The 15,436-nt window shown below is 35.1% G+C and overlaps 2 protein-coding genes across 2 annotated transcripts in view; both read right to left on the bottom strand.

The window, feature by feature from the left end:
• The window catches only part of lrp2b (low density lipoprotein receptor-related protein 2b), a 47,298-nt gene extending 43,696 nt beyond the window's left edge, over positions 1-3,602 (bottom strand). The window contains exons 1-4 of the mRNA XM_051915532.1: positions 3,457-3,602; positions 2,036-2,146; positions 1,771-1,893; positions 1,552-1,668 (exon numbers count right to left, since the gene is read on the bottom strand). Of these exons, the coding sequence (XP_051771492.1) occupies positions 1,552-1,668; positions 1,771-1,893; positions 2,036-2,146; positions 3,457-3,523 (418 nt within the window). The 5' untranslated portion in view covers positions 3,524-3,602. The remainder of the gene's footprint in view (positions 1-1,551; positions 1,669-1,770; positions 1,894-2,035; positions 2,147-3,456) is intronic.
• A 1,635-nt stretch (positions 3,603-5,237) lies between these two features.
• muc13b (mucin 13b, cell surface associated) lies at positions 5,238-13,319 on the bottom strand. The gene is made up of 13 exons (XM_051915455.1): positions 13,108-13,319; positions 10,469-10,531; positions 9,709-9,756; positions 8,876-8,995; positions 8,334-8,440; positions 8,116-8,174; positions 7,681-7,811; positions 7,438-7,569; positions 7,281-7,326; positions 6,792-6,829; positions 6,595-6,682; positions 6,302-6,497; positions 5,238-6,175 (listed from the first exon to the last, which is right to left on the bottom strand). The coding sequence occupies exons 1-13, from the start codon at positions 13,172-13,174 to the stop codon at positions 6,032-6,034; spliced, it is 1,239 nt and encodes a 412-aa protein (XP_051771415.1). The 5' UTR covers positions 13,175-13,319; the 3' UTR covers positions 5,238-6,031.
• Between the last annotated feature and the right edge of the window lie 2,117 nt (positions 13,320-15,436).

Below are 15,436 nucleotides of genomic sequence, written 5' to 3'. Positions count from 1 at the left end.
AATTTTGATGATTATAACTGACAACTAAGGAAAATCCCAAATTCAGTATCTCAGAAAATTAGAATATTACTTAAGACCAATACAAAGTAAGGATTTTTAGAAATCTTGGCCAACTGAAAAGTATGAACATGAAAAGTATGAGCATGTACAGCACTCAATACTTAGTTGGGGCTCCTTTTGCCTGAATTACTGCAGCAATGCGGCGTGGCATGGAGTCGATCAGTCCGTAGCACTGCTCAGGTGTTACAAGAGCCCAGGTTGCTCTGATAGTGGCCTTCAGCTCTTCTGCATTGTTGGGTCTGGCATATCGCATCTTCCTCTTCACAATAACCCATTTTCTATGGGGTTAAGGTCAGGCGAGTTTGCTGGCCAATTAAGAACAGGGATACCATGGTCCTTAAACCAGGTACTGGTAACTTTGGCACTGTGCGCAGGTGCCAAGTCCTGTTGGAAAATGAAATCTGCATCTCCATAAAGTTGGTCAGCAGCAGGAAGCATGAAGTGCTCTAAAACTTCCTGGTATATGGCTGCGTTGACCTTGGACCTCAGAAAACACAGTGGACCAACACCAGCAGTTGACATGGCACCCTAAACCATCACTGACTGTGGAAACTTTACACTGGACCTCAAGCAACGTGGATTGTGTGCCTCTCCTCTCTTCCTCCAGACTCTGGGACCCTGATTTCCAAAGGAAATGCAAAATTTACTTTCATCAGAGAACATAACTTTGGACCACTCAGCAGCAGTCCAGTCCTTTTTGTCTTAAGCCCAGGCGAGACGCTTCTGACGCTGTCTGTTGTTCAAGAGTGGCTTGACACAAGGAATGCGACAGCTGAAACCCATGTCTTGCATACGTCTGTGCGTAGTGGTTCTTGAAGCACTGACTCCAGCTGCAGTCCACTCTTTGTGAATCTCCCCCACATTTTTGAATGGGTTTTGTTTCACAATCCTCTCCAGGGTGCGGTTATCCCTATTGCTTGTACACTTTTTTCTACCACATCTTTTCCTTCCCTTCGCCTCTCTATTAATGTGCTTGGACACAGAGCTCTGTGAACAGCCAGCCTCTTTTGCAATGACCTTTTGTGTCTTGCCCTCCTTGTGCAAGGTGTCAATGGTCGTCTTTTGGACAACTGTCAAGTCAGCAGTCTTCCCCATGATTGTGAGAACTAGAACTAGACTGAGAGACCATTTAAAGGCCTTTGCAGGTGTTTTGAGTTAATTAGCTAATTAGAGTGTGGCACCAGGTGTCTTCAATATTGAACCTTTTCACAATATTCTAATTTTCTGAGATACTGAATTTGGGATTTTCCTTAGTTGTCAGTTATAATCATCAAAATTAAAAGAAATAAACATTTAAAATATATCAGTCTGTGTGTAATGAATGAAAATAATATACAAGTTTCACTTTTTGAATGGATTGAATGGAATTAGTGAAATAAATCAACTTTTTGATGATATTCTAATTATATGACCAGCACATGTACTAATAAATAGGAGCTTGTTTTAAAAAATCTTTTTTTATCTTTTTACATTAGAAAGAAACATTCTTACTGCAGTTGTTCTCATCTGAGTTGTCCACACAGTCTGATACATGGTCACATCTGTATTGTTTGGGAATGCACTGCCCTTCTCGACAAGTGAACTGGTTTGGGCTACATGTCTGACCACCTTAGAAAACAAACAGTATTAATAAACTGTGTTAATACTCCCATTTTTATTGCTGAATTAACTGTATTATTTAAGTCATTTAAGGCACATATATAGACATACTGCAGGCTCTTTGCTCGTCGGAGCCATCAGTGCAGTCTGGTTCTCCATCACATACAAAAGCTTGAGGAATACACTCCCCTCCTGTCAGGCACTTGAACTCCTCAGAGCTACAAGTAGATAATGCTGAAAATACAATGAGAAGATGTTTAAAAATATTTCCTGTGCATAATAATAAATGGCATTACATTTATGCATTTGGCAGATGCTTTGACATAACATCTTAGCATGGGTAAATCCAACAATCAGTTCACACAAAGATACTCACGACAGTTCAGTTCATCAGAGTCGTCCGTGCAGTCCTTTGTTCCATCACACCTCCAGTCTTGACTTATACATTGACCATTACTACACTGGAACTGAGCGCTGGTGCACTGACCTGCTCAGAGAATTATGGGCTAATTTTATCTGACCAGCAATTTAATTTGATAAAACATGACTTACAGTAATAGCACTTGTAGCAGTTGGAAATGTGACAAATATATTATGTGTCCATATAGTCAAAAGAATAAAATAAGTAAAACATAATTAAATAAATAAATAAAAATGTTGTTGCTAGTATGATGGGCGTCACTGCTCAGGTCTAGCTCATTACTTATTATCATAGATTTGTTGAGTTTAGAAAAATGCCAGAAGCGAATGTAAAGGTTGGTGTTAAAATAAAATCTTAATGACTCTGGCCCTGACTTAAGTTTTTATGGGAATTTAGGGGAAAAAAAATCTCACTTTGCAAGGAATAACTTATCAATGAGTAACTCTGTTTATGGCTTTAGGAGCTACTGTGTAGAACATCTGAACTCTACCTCATGCGATGCCTAATAAAATTTGCTATACTCACTGTTGGGGCGTTACAAACTAAAGCTGCAAAGGCTCTAACATTTTTAGTGGCCTGAAAGTAGAATAATAATGTAGATTTTCCAGTATAAAGAGCTATTCAACGAGAAGCGGTGTAGCACGTTATTGGGGATAAAACATACGCACTTACCTAAACTGTCTCTCGTTTGTAGGTGTGGCAAGGTTCAGCCTAAACTTCCCCCATACCTTCTCTCCTATGTAGAAGTCCGATGCATTCTAGTGAATCGGTCCGTTCAAGTGGTTGATTAAATAAAGAGATTCCCAAAAATGATTCACGAATTCGAGCCCCGTTCTATTTCGACTCGGCTGTGTTAGAGTGTTTTGTTTGTATTTAGTGTAAATTCACCTGTTTACATTTTACACTGTCATCCTAATTGTTCATTCATTTAAAACCCATCATTGTTTTTTATTTTGCCAGCAATTAACTTTGAATTATAAATTATACTATTGGATAGTTAGTTATTTTTTTGTTTATAAAAACATTAAGCTCCTTAAGCTCCCTTAAGCACCTAAATGTAGTTGGCTACTTTTTGTTCGTGAAGTAGCTTTCCCTAAAAGAATGTGGTTTCATCAGTTTAACTCAGAAGATGTGAACGTATGCCAAATGCTAGTTTTTGTCATTTGGATGAAGTTAATATGTGTGCTCCAAAATGGACAATATTCATATTGGATAAATTAAATATATTCTACAAAAGGATTAGTCTACTGTAAGAAAAAAAAAAAAAAAAGCATCCAAACACATATATTTTCAAGTGCAAATACTGTGCAGCAAAATACAGAATTATAAAAAGGCAAATATTGAAATATTTGATTTAAACATTATAATAAACTTACCTTGCACAATGGAGGGTCCTTGGATTAAAAATAGCACTGCTAAAACATAAAGACCTGGTCTGACCATTATTGTTTTATTTGGTCAAAGCTCTTGCAGAGTTGAGGATAACTCTACACTTCTAGCTCCGTAACTGTCTCAGTATCCAATCCATCCAAGGTGAGATTGTCTCCAAACTAAAAAGGTCCTTGATGAGCTTTTCTCTTAAAATAAGCAAAGACTGGATGAAGGAGACAAAGGTCTGGCCCTTTATGACCCTGACTCTGTATGACTTTAATCTAATATTAACTTTTTCCAGTTAAACGTGAGCATCAGCAAAAATTCTTCAGTGTCATTTTTGTATAACGGGAGGACCATCCTTTTACTTGCTTTATTGGTAAGATTTTGCAACTCCTGCAGAAATACAGCCAATAGAGTGTACTGACAGATAAATGAACTATGTCTCAGAATTAGTGTCAGATGTTACTGAAAGAAAGAAAAAACAAACATGTGCCTTCACTCATCGAAAAAGTGTTTTGGGGTGAATATTAACTCATAACGTTTGTATGTTTACAAAATGTAATATTATTAGAGCTGATAGACTCATGGGTAGAGCTCCGACATTTAGTGCACCAGTGACCCCGAATTCGATTCCTGGTTCGAGGTTCTTTGCTGATCCTGTTCCCTTCTCCACCCCATGATCTGTATACTGTCCTAACCAATAATAGCATAAAATAGCCAAACACATCACTTAAAAAACTAAATGTAATATTTTTATATGTCTATAATAATCCTCATGGTTTGTGTTAGATTTTGTTTTTACTGTAAAATGCTTATTTATAGTGTATTTAAAATGAAAGATAGCTGTAAGTTATTTTGTTATTTTGGGCCACTTTTTCAGCGCTCTGATATATAAGACTCATTTTTCCACTATATTGTGTTATGAAATATATTGCAGAGATATGTTTGTGCAATATTTACTTCTTTGATTATACAATTTGTATTAATCTTGGAGGAAAAAATTCTCAATTCTCCACTTATAAAGTGAATATGCCCAAAGTTAAGCTTCTATATGATCTTCATTATATGAATTTCTTTAAATGGTTAAATGTCATTTAAGTAAACACTTAAGCTTTTGGGAATCCTAAGTTGATGATGTCACATATTGTCACAACCATCACAACCATCTATGGCAAAAACACATAGAAATCTGAAATCTTATTGGGTATAAGTTACATAATTTATGATGTGAATTTGGTCAGAAAAGAGAATGAAATTTCAAATCATAATATTTTCTACAGAATCAGTTTTTCTTCTGTCCCACTTTATCCGACACATATTTGCAAATAGGACAGGGTGATGCTAAGTGAGAATTCATTTTAGTTATGAGATATGAGTTTATCATTAACAGCAATTTAGCATTAATAATGATTAAATGGCAGTGCAGTGTGTGATATAGTCTATTTAGAAGTGTGTTGTGCAGTGCACATGAGTGTAATTACATTAATGAAATGTATTTCGGAATCAAATAGCAAAAAAGATGGCAGGAAGGAAAATTTTAATAGGCATAGCCTATTCTAGAAACAAGCAAAAGTTGTTTGTGCTTTTAATGATCGTCGTATATCTAGTTCATGTCTAATTCACATATTAATGTGCTTTGTAGAAATGAGAGCAAAGTTTCATAAGAATATTTCATAATTATTTTTGTTTCCCTTTATATCTAATATTTGAAGAGCTGTTCAATGTCATACACTAACAGAGAATAAATGGATGGAAAAAGATGACACAAATACCTTTGAAAATATTATTTTTAAAAAATCAAATGCTTTATTAATTCCATGTTATAAATATAAAAAAAAATTATACCTTTTTATTATATATTTTTAAATAATTAGTAATAAAATACATCAACTGGCATAGTCATGGCATAATACATCAAATCTCATAGCTACAGTTAGAACAGTTAATCATCATTTCTCTTCTTGAATAAATTGGGTGTATTACTGCTTGAATGTCGAAAGAAACAATGATTTATTTAGATTTATTTTGTATACAGTACCTGAGTTCCAGCCCAAGGATTAACAAAACTAAAACCAAATAAAACCCAAAAATTTGTCAAAGACAAACATGAAAATATCTGACTTAAGCATTCACTAAATTAGAAGCATTAGTGTGTTTTGAAAGAATGTTTTGTTGGAACCAACAAACCAAAAAAGTATTGATTTTAAGTTTGTAAGATGGTAAAGAAAATGAAATGTAGAATAGGAGCTGTTGTAAAAGCTAAGATCCCTGCAACACAGCTTTCATTCAACAGTTCATTTTGTCCAAACACTTTTAAAGCAAAAGCTTAGACCAAGTGATGCCCACGAACTGAATTTGATTAGCTAATACCATAGAATGTAAATACAAAGGAAATCTGAATTCTGTTCCTGTGGTTAAAGAAAGATGTATATAAAAATGCATAAACTGTTTGTAGTATTTGTATTTCATTTCATTAACCTTTGAATTCTAGTCAACACAGAAATAAAAAAAGTAATTCAGTCCATATGAAGAATGAAAAATCATCCAATTGCAGAGATTTGTCCTGATCAAGAGATGTTAATATCTGCGCATTCTGTCATCATCTTGCCGAAAGTATGGGTTTTGGACACCACCATTTTCCACTCCTCTCCCACCATAACCGGAGTACACTGGGGGAAGTTGACCCCTATAGCTCACATCCTCCTCATGATCAGAATAGCGCTACAATAATGATACAAATAATGATTTTAAGCACTTGCAGATTCATTATTAATAAAGGAGATTTTATCACTTGGATCAAACAGTTGTAAACTTTTATAGTGAGTAGTGTTTTAGCTGTGGTTTTACCGCTTTGCTCTCTGGGCGATCTCTGGTCACCAGTGCCTGATTGCTCCCACTATTGGTTATCTCCAGATTATTAGACTTCCAGCTGGCATCAGGGTTGGCCCGAGGGATCCTGGGAACTCCTGTAGGTTTATGTAATTCCATATTGCCATAACTTAAGCTAAAGTCTTCCTGGGGTGAAGAGCTTTCCTTTTGCTTCCTACAATTGTAAATGGATGCACAGACAAAAATGAGTGTGTTACATCAGAAGAATGGTTATGTAAATGAGCACTGGAGAATGTGTCCTTGACCCTCACCTGCAACTTACAACTATCAGTGCCACAATAAAGATGATCAGAAATGCACCCAAAACAGTGGAGACCACGACCACAACCAAAAGATACGCTGTAATGAGAATTTGCATTGCATACATATGAATAAAAATTCCTTGAAAGGAGCTGAATGTAACAGAGAAATGCAGCTTGATTCAAATGATGGAGGAGGAATTACTTACGATCACTGCAGTTGAACCCAGCAAACCCAAATGGACACCTACAATTAGCAAAACATCTCTGATACTGTACAACCACAACACCCATAACAATATTTATATTACATTATATTACATTTAGGTTTTTGCCAGATGTTTTTTTTACCTATAGTTTTACACTGTAAACAGTAAATACAGGCAGCTGTTTCCTTAGGAAGCTCTTTCTGCCTGATCTGTTACATAAAAATGAGTTTTTCTGGTCCAATCTTATGTATTCTGGTTGATTTAGTTATATTAAAATAATATGTAATAAAAACAGTTAATATAGATGTTACAAATATCTCACTTAAATTCATAGGGCTTGGGACAAGATTTTCTTTATTTGGGCTTAATGAATACGCTATAGAGGATTAATGGATTTTTTTATGATATAATATGAAATGTTTCTAATAAGACTTTTATTTTTTATATACAATCATGAAAATCTGAAAATTACATAACGCAGGTGCCTACTTTTCACATTCTTCTGTGTCAACCGCCCTTTCCCCATTAGGACAAGCTGTAAGCAGATGAGAGTACGATAGTAAAATGATGAGAAACAGTATGACTATTTTGAAGTTGTGTATACATAACAGTCAGGAAACAAAGATAAATGTTTCAAGATACTTACCAAGGCAGACTTGAGATGTGGATTGTGACTTAACGTACCCTTCCCTGCAAGTGCAACTTGCAACACCACTAACCTGTTCATTACAGGTTGTGGTGTTTCTGTCACAAGATTGAAGATCACACACAGACTTTTCTGTGAATTGAGTAAAAGGTTAAATTTACTAATGTATGCTTCTTTACAATCCTTATAAACCATTCAGTACTCTTGCTGGAAACAAGAAGTGACAAGAAGCTTTATACATACGTTCAAATTCAGACGCATTAAATATTATGCTGTTTTCAATTGCATCCTGAATCTTTGATTGAATTTCTTCTGTCGTGGCATTGGATTTCAAGTCAAAGAAATTCTGCACTTCTGCAATTATACTGCCTTCACTGTAGGGGTGGATGCAAGGAAATTACGATAAAAAACATGCATGCAACCCATATTAAAAAATGCTTCTGTAGATGCAAGGCACTGCTAGCAGTTTACAACTGGTTAGCTTTAAGCTAGCTGCCATATCAAAGCTACTCTACTGCAGATCATAATGCTAAGATCAAAAGTGGCAACTATTGTTTGCAACATATATTCCTCAATGAGTAAAAGAAAACTAAAAGCTGACTGTGGTTTGTAAACAGCTATAACATCCACAGGTTCATGTTTAAAGGAAAGACTAGTATTGTAACAAGTGGTACTCACCGCAGACTCAAAACGGCAGAATGTATGTATCCGCTGAGGTCTTTAAAGACTTCTCTGAGCTGTATTTGTGTTGAGAATATAGAAAGCAACATTGTTTTACATCAACTGTTACCTATTTACAACCATTTATTTATATCACTCATCCATTACTAAACAGGAAAAATTGATAATCTTTAAAGCGACATGCTGAATACCCAGAAGGAAATTCAGTCTCTTACGTTTTCCTCAATTGTGTTTGCTGTGTTTCTAAACTTCTCAGACGTCATGTCACTCATTTGCGGATCAAAATCGCCAATCAATCTTAAACTACCAGGGAAGACCTTTGCTGCAATTGATAAAAATAGAATATAAATTATATGAATGTGTTTATAGAGATAAATGTATAAAATATTAGAATGTGTTTATTGATTCCAAATGCATAGTGGCAGAGCAAGCAAGGTAGTTGTTGTACTTGAATTGTTATATTCTCAGGTCACATGATAGCAGATTCAATCAATGCATTCACCACGCTCTCCAAGCTAATGTGGTGCTAAGACTTCTCTCTTAAATATATCAATGCAAAAAGTCTGCACTCTAAAATAAATTTTATTGTCTGAAACAGGAGATACAAAGAACAAACGTTTCGGCTGCTCTGCCTTCGTCAGTGTCACTAATAGTTTATAATAATTTAAGCTTAATTTCTATAACAAGGCTGCCTGTTTTATTCATATTGTTGTGTCACACATTTGCACAGATGTATTCAAAAGTGAACTAGTCATACTTTGAATACAGCCACTTGTATTACTGTAAACCAGCCCAGAACGGCAGATGCAAACAAACAAGCCCCCGAACCGTTCCTCACATCTACTGTCTCCAATGCAAGGACTGGAAGCACAGGGACCTTAAAAAGGAATAAAGAATATTGTTATTCTAAAAGGACATGAATACACTGAATTAAAATGATGTTTTTATTGTCCTCAAAACTCATACGACACTTAAACTCTAGCCACTCCCCCCTTTGGCTATCTAATTAAGATATGATTTACAAATATAATATGTGTGCACTGATGCCTGTGAATTTTATTATTTAAGAAATTTCTTACTGTTGCAGCATGTAATGGCATACAATGCTGAATCAAATTACTTCAGATGTAAAAAATAGATACAGTCAGTTTGTGCATTCAGTAACGTAATCTTTAAATGCATGCAGCTCTAGCAAAAACAGCACCATTTCAGTTGAAAGAGGTCACTTGCCTCTGACACCACAGTGCTTATTGAAACAGAAAGGGCAGCAATGGCATTAAAAGAGAAACATAATCACAAACTAAATAATGATAAAGCGGTCAGACATTTTGTATTCTGTAAATAAGTCCAAAGAAACACAATCCGTGACTGCCCAAATATATGAACAACTTCTTGAATAAACAAGCCCAAATTTGCTTATAATAAGCGGGCATGCAACTCTGAAAGAAAGTCATATGGATCACTTTATGACACTTTTAGGAATTTTTGTCCTTTTTGAAACTTGAAGAGATCACTTCTTCTTATGATTAAAAGTTGCTATGTAGCCTTTGGGCCTGCTAGGGTGATTTTGGACTATGGAGGTGTGAGTACCTTGTGTTGTAGTAGTTGTGGTGGCAGGAGGATCTGTCTCATTAGTATCTGTGGGGAAAGGTTTTATGTTAGGGGAGGTTGCAGAAAGACCATAAGGAACTCCAACAGGGTAATCACAGCATGGGATAGAGAGAGGGGGGAATGGGATCGGCAAAGGACCTTAAGCTGGGAATTGAACTCACAGTTTCGACAGTGAATATTAAGAAATATCAGACAGCCTTACATCAACCCGATGAGGTTTGTTTGGTGAGAATGACCAGATGACATAATATACAGCTACTCATCAATAAATACATGGACAAGAAATACTGATTTGAGTTGAAATAATTTTATACCTTTACCTACATTTTATCTTACAGCTTCCACTCAAAGAAATAATCAATTACAATGTACAAATCAACTGGCCTAGAACAAGATTCACTAAAACAATATTACAGTAATGTTAATACTGAAGTCCTCCAAAGTAATTTTCACTATAATAGGCTTCATGCTGAAAGTCACATGCATAACCCGTATTGGTAACTGAGATGCAAGATGGCAAAAGTTGCGTTTGTACAAAGCAAGGGAAATATATGCCGTTGCATGGACGAGTCGGCAGTAAATTTTAAGAAATATTCAAAAATATCAACCATCAACACAGTAGTACAGATAGACAGTATTTTAAATTTTGTGTGAACTATATCTTTAAGGGTGACTTCTTGTGATTAAAGGTACTATGTAGGCCTGCCAGTGGGGATTCTGATTATGGATATGAGAGTACCTGCTGATGTGGTGGTTGGGATTGAAGTATCTGGGATTTCACCACTTCCATCTCCACTTCCAGCTGTGGTGGAAGACTGTATGTTAAGGGGGGCAGCAGAAAGACCATGCAAGTGCAAATATAAAACAATATACCAGAACTACTGCCAAAAGTCAAAAAGTATATGTAGAACAAGACACTGGAAGAAGAACATGAAATATGTAAACCTGGAAACAGTGAAAAACATTAGCATAACACTCTGCTTCTCTCTACTCTTCTATCACAGCTGGGAAAATTCCCACTGCCAAATCCAGACACAAAATATCAAACACCACTTCTTTGTTTTCTTTTAATCAGTTTGTATTCAATAGTCCATTCTCCTGATGAAACTATCCCATGTTTTCCATAGAAAAACATTTCATGATATTATGTGTATTCGACAGACATTACAGACCAGTGCTGGAATCTTAACTGTGAACACAAGGGAAAACCATGAACCATGATCATGAGCTCTCCTTAAATGTGTAAAGATATGACTCATTTTTAATCATCTTGGTTTTAACTTAATTTTTATCTATTAAATTTAAAAAAAGCATATTTTTTTATCCATCCAGATCATTTGTTGTGAGGCTGCAGTCTCTGAAATTTCAAGTCTTCACAGCCTTACTGTTTATCCATAAAGATTAGTCTTTTTATTATTTGTATTTTAGGTGAAGCCATCTTTGCTTCTATTAGACACCAAAATATATATATTATAACAATTAAAATATTATATATTATATTTATTTTATATACATAACATATATTTAATATAGTACACTTCTTTCTCTATGATAAAGTGCTTTTTAACATCATGGAAACTTCAAAATAGATTTCCTTAGATACAAAACCCCCAAAAGAAACAAATATAGACTGTCCTCCAAACGACCCTATAGGCACCTTATTACGACCTATATTTACGTTTTAAAGTCTTGCGCCCTCTAGCAGGCGTAAAAATAATGACAGTGTGGTGTTACGTCTGTCGTCATAAAAAGACGTATGACTGTCGTTACCAATCAAAATGCGTGTTCATTTAAATGCAATGTGTGGACTTTTTACACCATTTATCCTATTTCCATTTACCAAAACTCATTTTTTTTTTATTAACGACTACACCCACCCCATCCCTAAACCTACCCTTAGTGATTTATAGTGCATATACACTTTATGAGCAGATGCATTTCCTGGGATCGAACCCACGATCGCATGATCACATAATTGCATATTGTCAATGCAACGCTCTCCCAATTGGGCTACTCGAAACCCTAAACACAATCCAGATAAAAGGGAACAATGCATTAAAATGAAAGTGTCCTGTTATTGATAGGGGCGCAACTTTAATAAACGCTCCTATGGGTCGTATTTCATGAATTAAAATTAAAGTGTCCTGTCGTCGATAGCGGCGCCACTTTAGTAAACGCTCCTATGGGTTATATTTCAGGGAAGTGACAAACGAGAACGTTTAGTTTAATGGTCATTACTTTGAAGAAATCAAATTGTTCTTCGATTAGTTGAGCAACTTGATTTTTTTTTTTTTTTTTTTTTTTTTTTTGGCAGTGAACTTTATTATCTTCATTATGAGGTCTGTGTTTATTAGTGCTGACATTTTATTGCTTTCAAAGTTGTTTCAAAGTTATTGGCTTTTCAAGGGTGTACATCTACTGATATGACACTGGTTTGATAAGGCCCCCAACTAAAACAAAAAAACAACAACTTATATCTCCAAGTAACATCAATGATAACTTGATTCATAATTACATGATCATATTTACAGTGGCCCCAAAAGCAAACACATCACCACCCTACCCCTCACTGACAGCTTAGTTTAGTAAAGTTAGAAAAGTAAAGAATTACATTATAAGGCACACTGATCGAAAAACCCAAATAAATGGTTTACCCAAGTGGCCAGCCTATCTGTAGATAAATAACAGAAAATCCCAGTGTTGATTTACAGGTGCTGGTCATATAATTAGAATATCATGAAAAAGTTCATTTTTTTATTGTAAATTATTTTTAAAAATGAAACTTTCATATATTCTAGATTCCCTACATGTAAAGTAAAACATTTCAAAAGTTTTTTTTTTTGTGTTTTTGTATGTAGGATTATTAATTACTTACAAAAGTAAAATAACGACAAAAGGTCTACTGTAATTCAATTGCTATATTTGTGGACCACCTTTAAACAAAAACTTTCAAACAATCCAAAATTATTTTTTCTCAAAGTTGTCCGGTCATTAATATTTCCACCTAGATTAATATTTAATAACCTTAAGTCTAAGCTCAAAATCCTTGACTGAAATGACAAATCTTTCATGTTAACGCACACAAAATAATGAATAATTATTAAGTAATCATAAACTTAAGCCAAGAAGTCAAGGGAAAACATATGTCAGATTTATAAAACATTAACAACAGGACAACATTTACAGCAATAATAATCGTTTAAAACATACGAGTAAGCCAATTTGTAATCACGATTTAACAATCCAATAACACAGATGTCCAGAAGAAAAGATTCTACAACGACCTGTAGAAGAAGTTCTACTTTTTCGTTCAATTAAATATAACATTCCTTCCAAATTTCTCTATTTCAGTTTGTTATAGAAACGAAAAACACTCACATTCTTGTGTAGACACTAGTGCAATCAATAAGCCGAAGATCAGAAGTGTCTTCAGTGGTATATTCATTTTCAGATTTTAGTCCCAGTGGCAGTGCAATACGTCTGATAAACAAATAGGACACCGTAAAGAAATAAGCAGATCTTCTGGTGACAAGTTGTCTGGCACTGCCCTCTGTTCAGTGATTAGGTGGTAGGCAGTAGCCCAGTTTAAACGCCGCGATCAAGGGGCAGCGCTTAAAGATGAATAATAACGTTAGTTGACGTCGACGGCAAAGCCACGCCTCCTGGAAGGATAATGCAGGTCAGCTACAGGAAAGGGTGTATTCGACTTGAAGAGGTGCTGTGCAGACCAGTGGTGGACAGTAACGAAGTATTTTTACTTCGTTACTGTACTTAAGTAGTCTACATTTTTCAAGTATCTGTACTTTACTCGAGTATTTTTATTTTGAGCAACTTTTACTTTTACTTCACTACATTCCAAAGCATAAGATCGTACTTTTTACTCCACTACATTTCATAAAACATATCTACTCTTTATTTTAAAAATGAAGAAATAGTCACATACTCAGAGACGCAAAATCCGTGTCCGATTCGTGCACGAACTGATTCTTTTCAATCATCCTGTTAAATCGGATTCACAAATCACATCAACAATTCATTCGCGAATTGGACTGATCGTATTGCAGCTGTTCTCGAGTCAACAAATCATTGATTCAATGATCCGTTCAGAGCGACTCTCCAGTGAACTGAATTTACAAGTCTGACTGAAAATTAGCCAAGAACTGGGGGATCCTCGAGTGCGCGCACGACTGATGGCGAAAAGTAATCAGCCTACTAATGTTGAATTTTAGGATGAATTATTGTAACTGAAAATCATATTTAGGTCAGTTGTTTTTGAACTAAATCTGCTGTAAAGGGCGATCTGTTTAAGCCCACTGAAATGCTTTAATGCGGACAGTCCACATCAATGTGTCTACAGATCGCGATCTCGATTCAATCAGATCAAATCGCATTTTAAAACTAACTTGCTGCTTCAAATAACGGTTGTATCGATTACATCGTTACGGAACTAGGAGGCGACAAGTGACTGTTAAAATGTATTTGACATTGAATGATTCATTCAAAAGATTTGTTCAAAAACATTGATTCATCCAGTAATGAAACAAGTGAAATAGTTATGAGTGAGTCATTAAATCATTCATTCAAACCTATTTTGTAAATTAATTAATTAAATATTTTTAAATAGACTGCAGCAATTAATATTTTGTCCTCTAGTAATTAATTATACGCAATTTTGTTTAGTTGTCTATTCAGAATAATCGGAGAATCATGATTTCTATTTGAAAGAAACAAATAAAAATCTTGATTCTCATTTTATCCAGAATCGTGCAACTCTAACACCAATTAAAATAACACATGCACGTTCATCTTCCCCGCTGCTGCACCATTTTTTTTTTTTTTTAAATGTTATGTATTTAGCCCTATATGTTTCGTCTGTTTTTATATTGTTTGTCAACACACATTACATATTATGTATCTGCATCCACTAATCTTCCATCCATACTGACTAGTGCTGGCTATTTGACAATTCATAATCATTCATAATTATTTTGAGCAATAGGATTATATAAAATATATAATAAAATTAAATTATATAAGTGGCCTATATAAAATGACAAAATAAACATTCATCAATCAGTATTTTTTTTACTTGAGTACATTAAAAATCAAGTACTTTTGTACTTTCACTCAAGTAAAATTGAAAAGGAGCACTAAATACTTTCACTTGAGTAATATTTTATGATACGTATTACTCAAGTTCTTGATTTGTGTACTTCGTCCACCACTACCTACCAGCCAGTTATGTCGCTTCACTGCTATTCACAAACTCTCTCCTGTGGCCTCATGGAATAGTAAAGTGTCCGTGTACTTTTTGCCTACTATATAGTAGAGAAGTATGCAATTTCGGATGCAGCCCTGGTGTTTTAATCCACCTCTTTTGTCTACTTTCAACCATTTCTGTCCTGATTTCTTCAGGTCTATGGGCGGGTAAATGTATGGATTTTTTTTCCCCAGATCTTTCGATCTAGTGGTCAAAATAAGCTTGTGCAATTTACATATTGCACAGAGACGATGGAAAAACATACGGAGAGCAGCAAGACCGCACCAAATGCTGCGAGTACGTGTTAGAAATTAGGAATGGTGAGAGAACATTGTGCTTGGTACATTTATCATCTTCAAACCAAACTTGGGTCTTCAGCCGACAAAATTTAAATCCATCTGGCTTGCGTGCTTCCCATAATGTTTACGCATCAAGTCAGCAGGCACG

Source organism: Ctenopharyngodon idella, chromosome 12 (assembly GCF_019924925.1).
Source record: "Ctenopharyngodon idella isolate HZGC_01 chromosome 12, HZGC01, whole genome shotgun sequence".
Lineage (NCBI taxonomy): Eukaryota > Metazoa > Chordata > Actinopteri > Cypriniformes > Xenocyprididae > Ctenopharyngodon > Ctenopharyngodon idella.
The sequence above is the reverse complement of the archived record's forward strand: the minus strand, read 5'-3'. Positions and strand labels throughout refer to the sequence as shown.

Coding starts and splice junctions, on each gene's coding strand:
- muc13b (XM_051915455.1), bottom strand. CDS start 13,174: ATGAATATACCACTGAAGACACTTCTGATCTTCGGCTTATTGATTGCA. Junction 8,175..8,333: donor CAAACACAATTGAGGAAAAC/GTAAGAGACTGA, acceptor ACACAAATACAG/CTCAGAGAAGTCTTTAAAGA. Junction 6,830..7,280: donor GACACAGAAGAATGTGAAAA/GTAGGCACCTGC, acceptor TGCTAATTGTAG/GTGTCCATTTGGGTTTGCTG.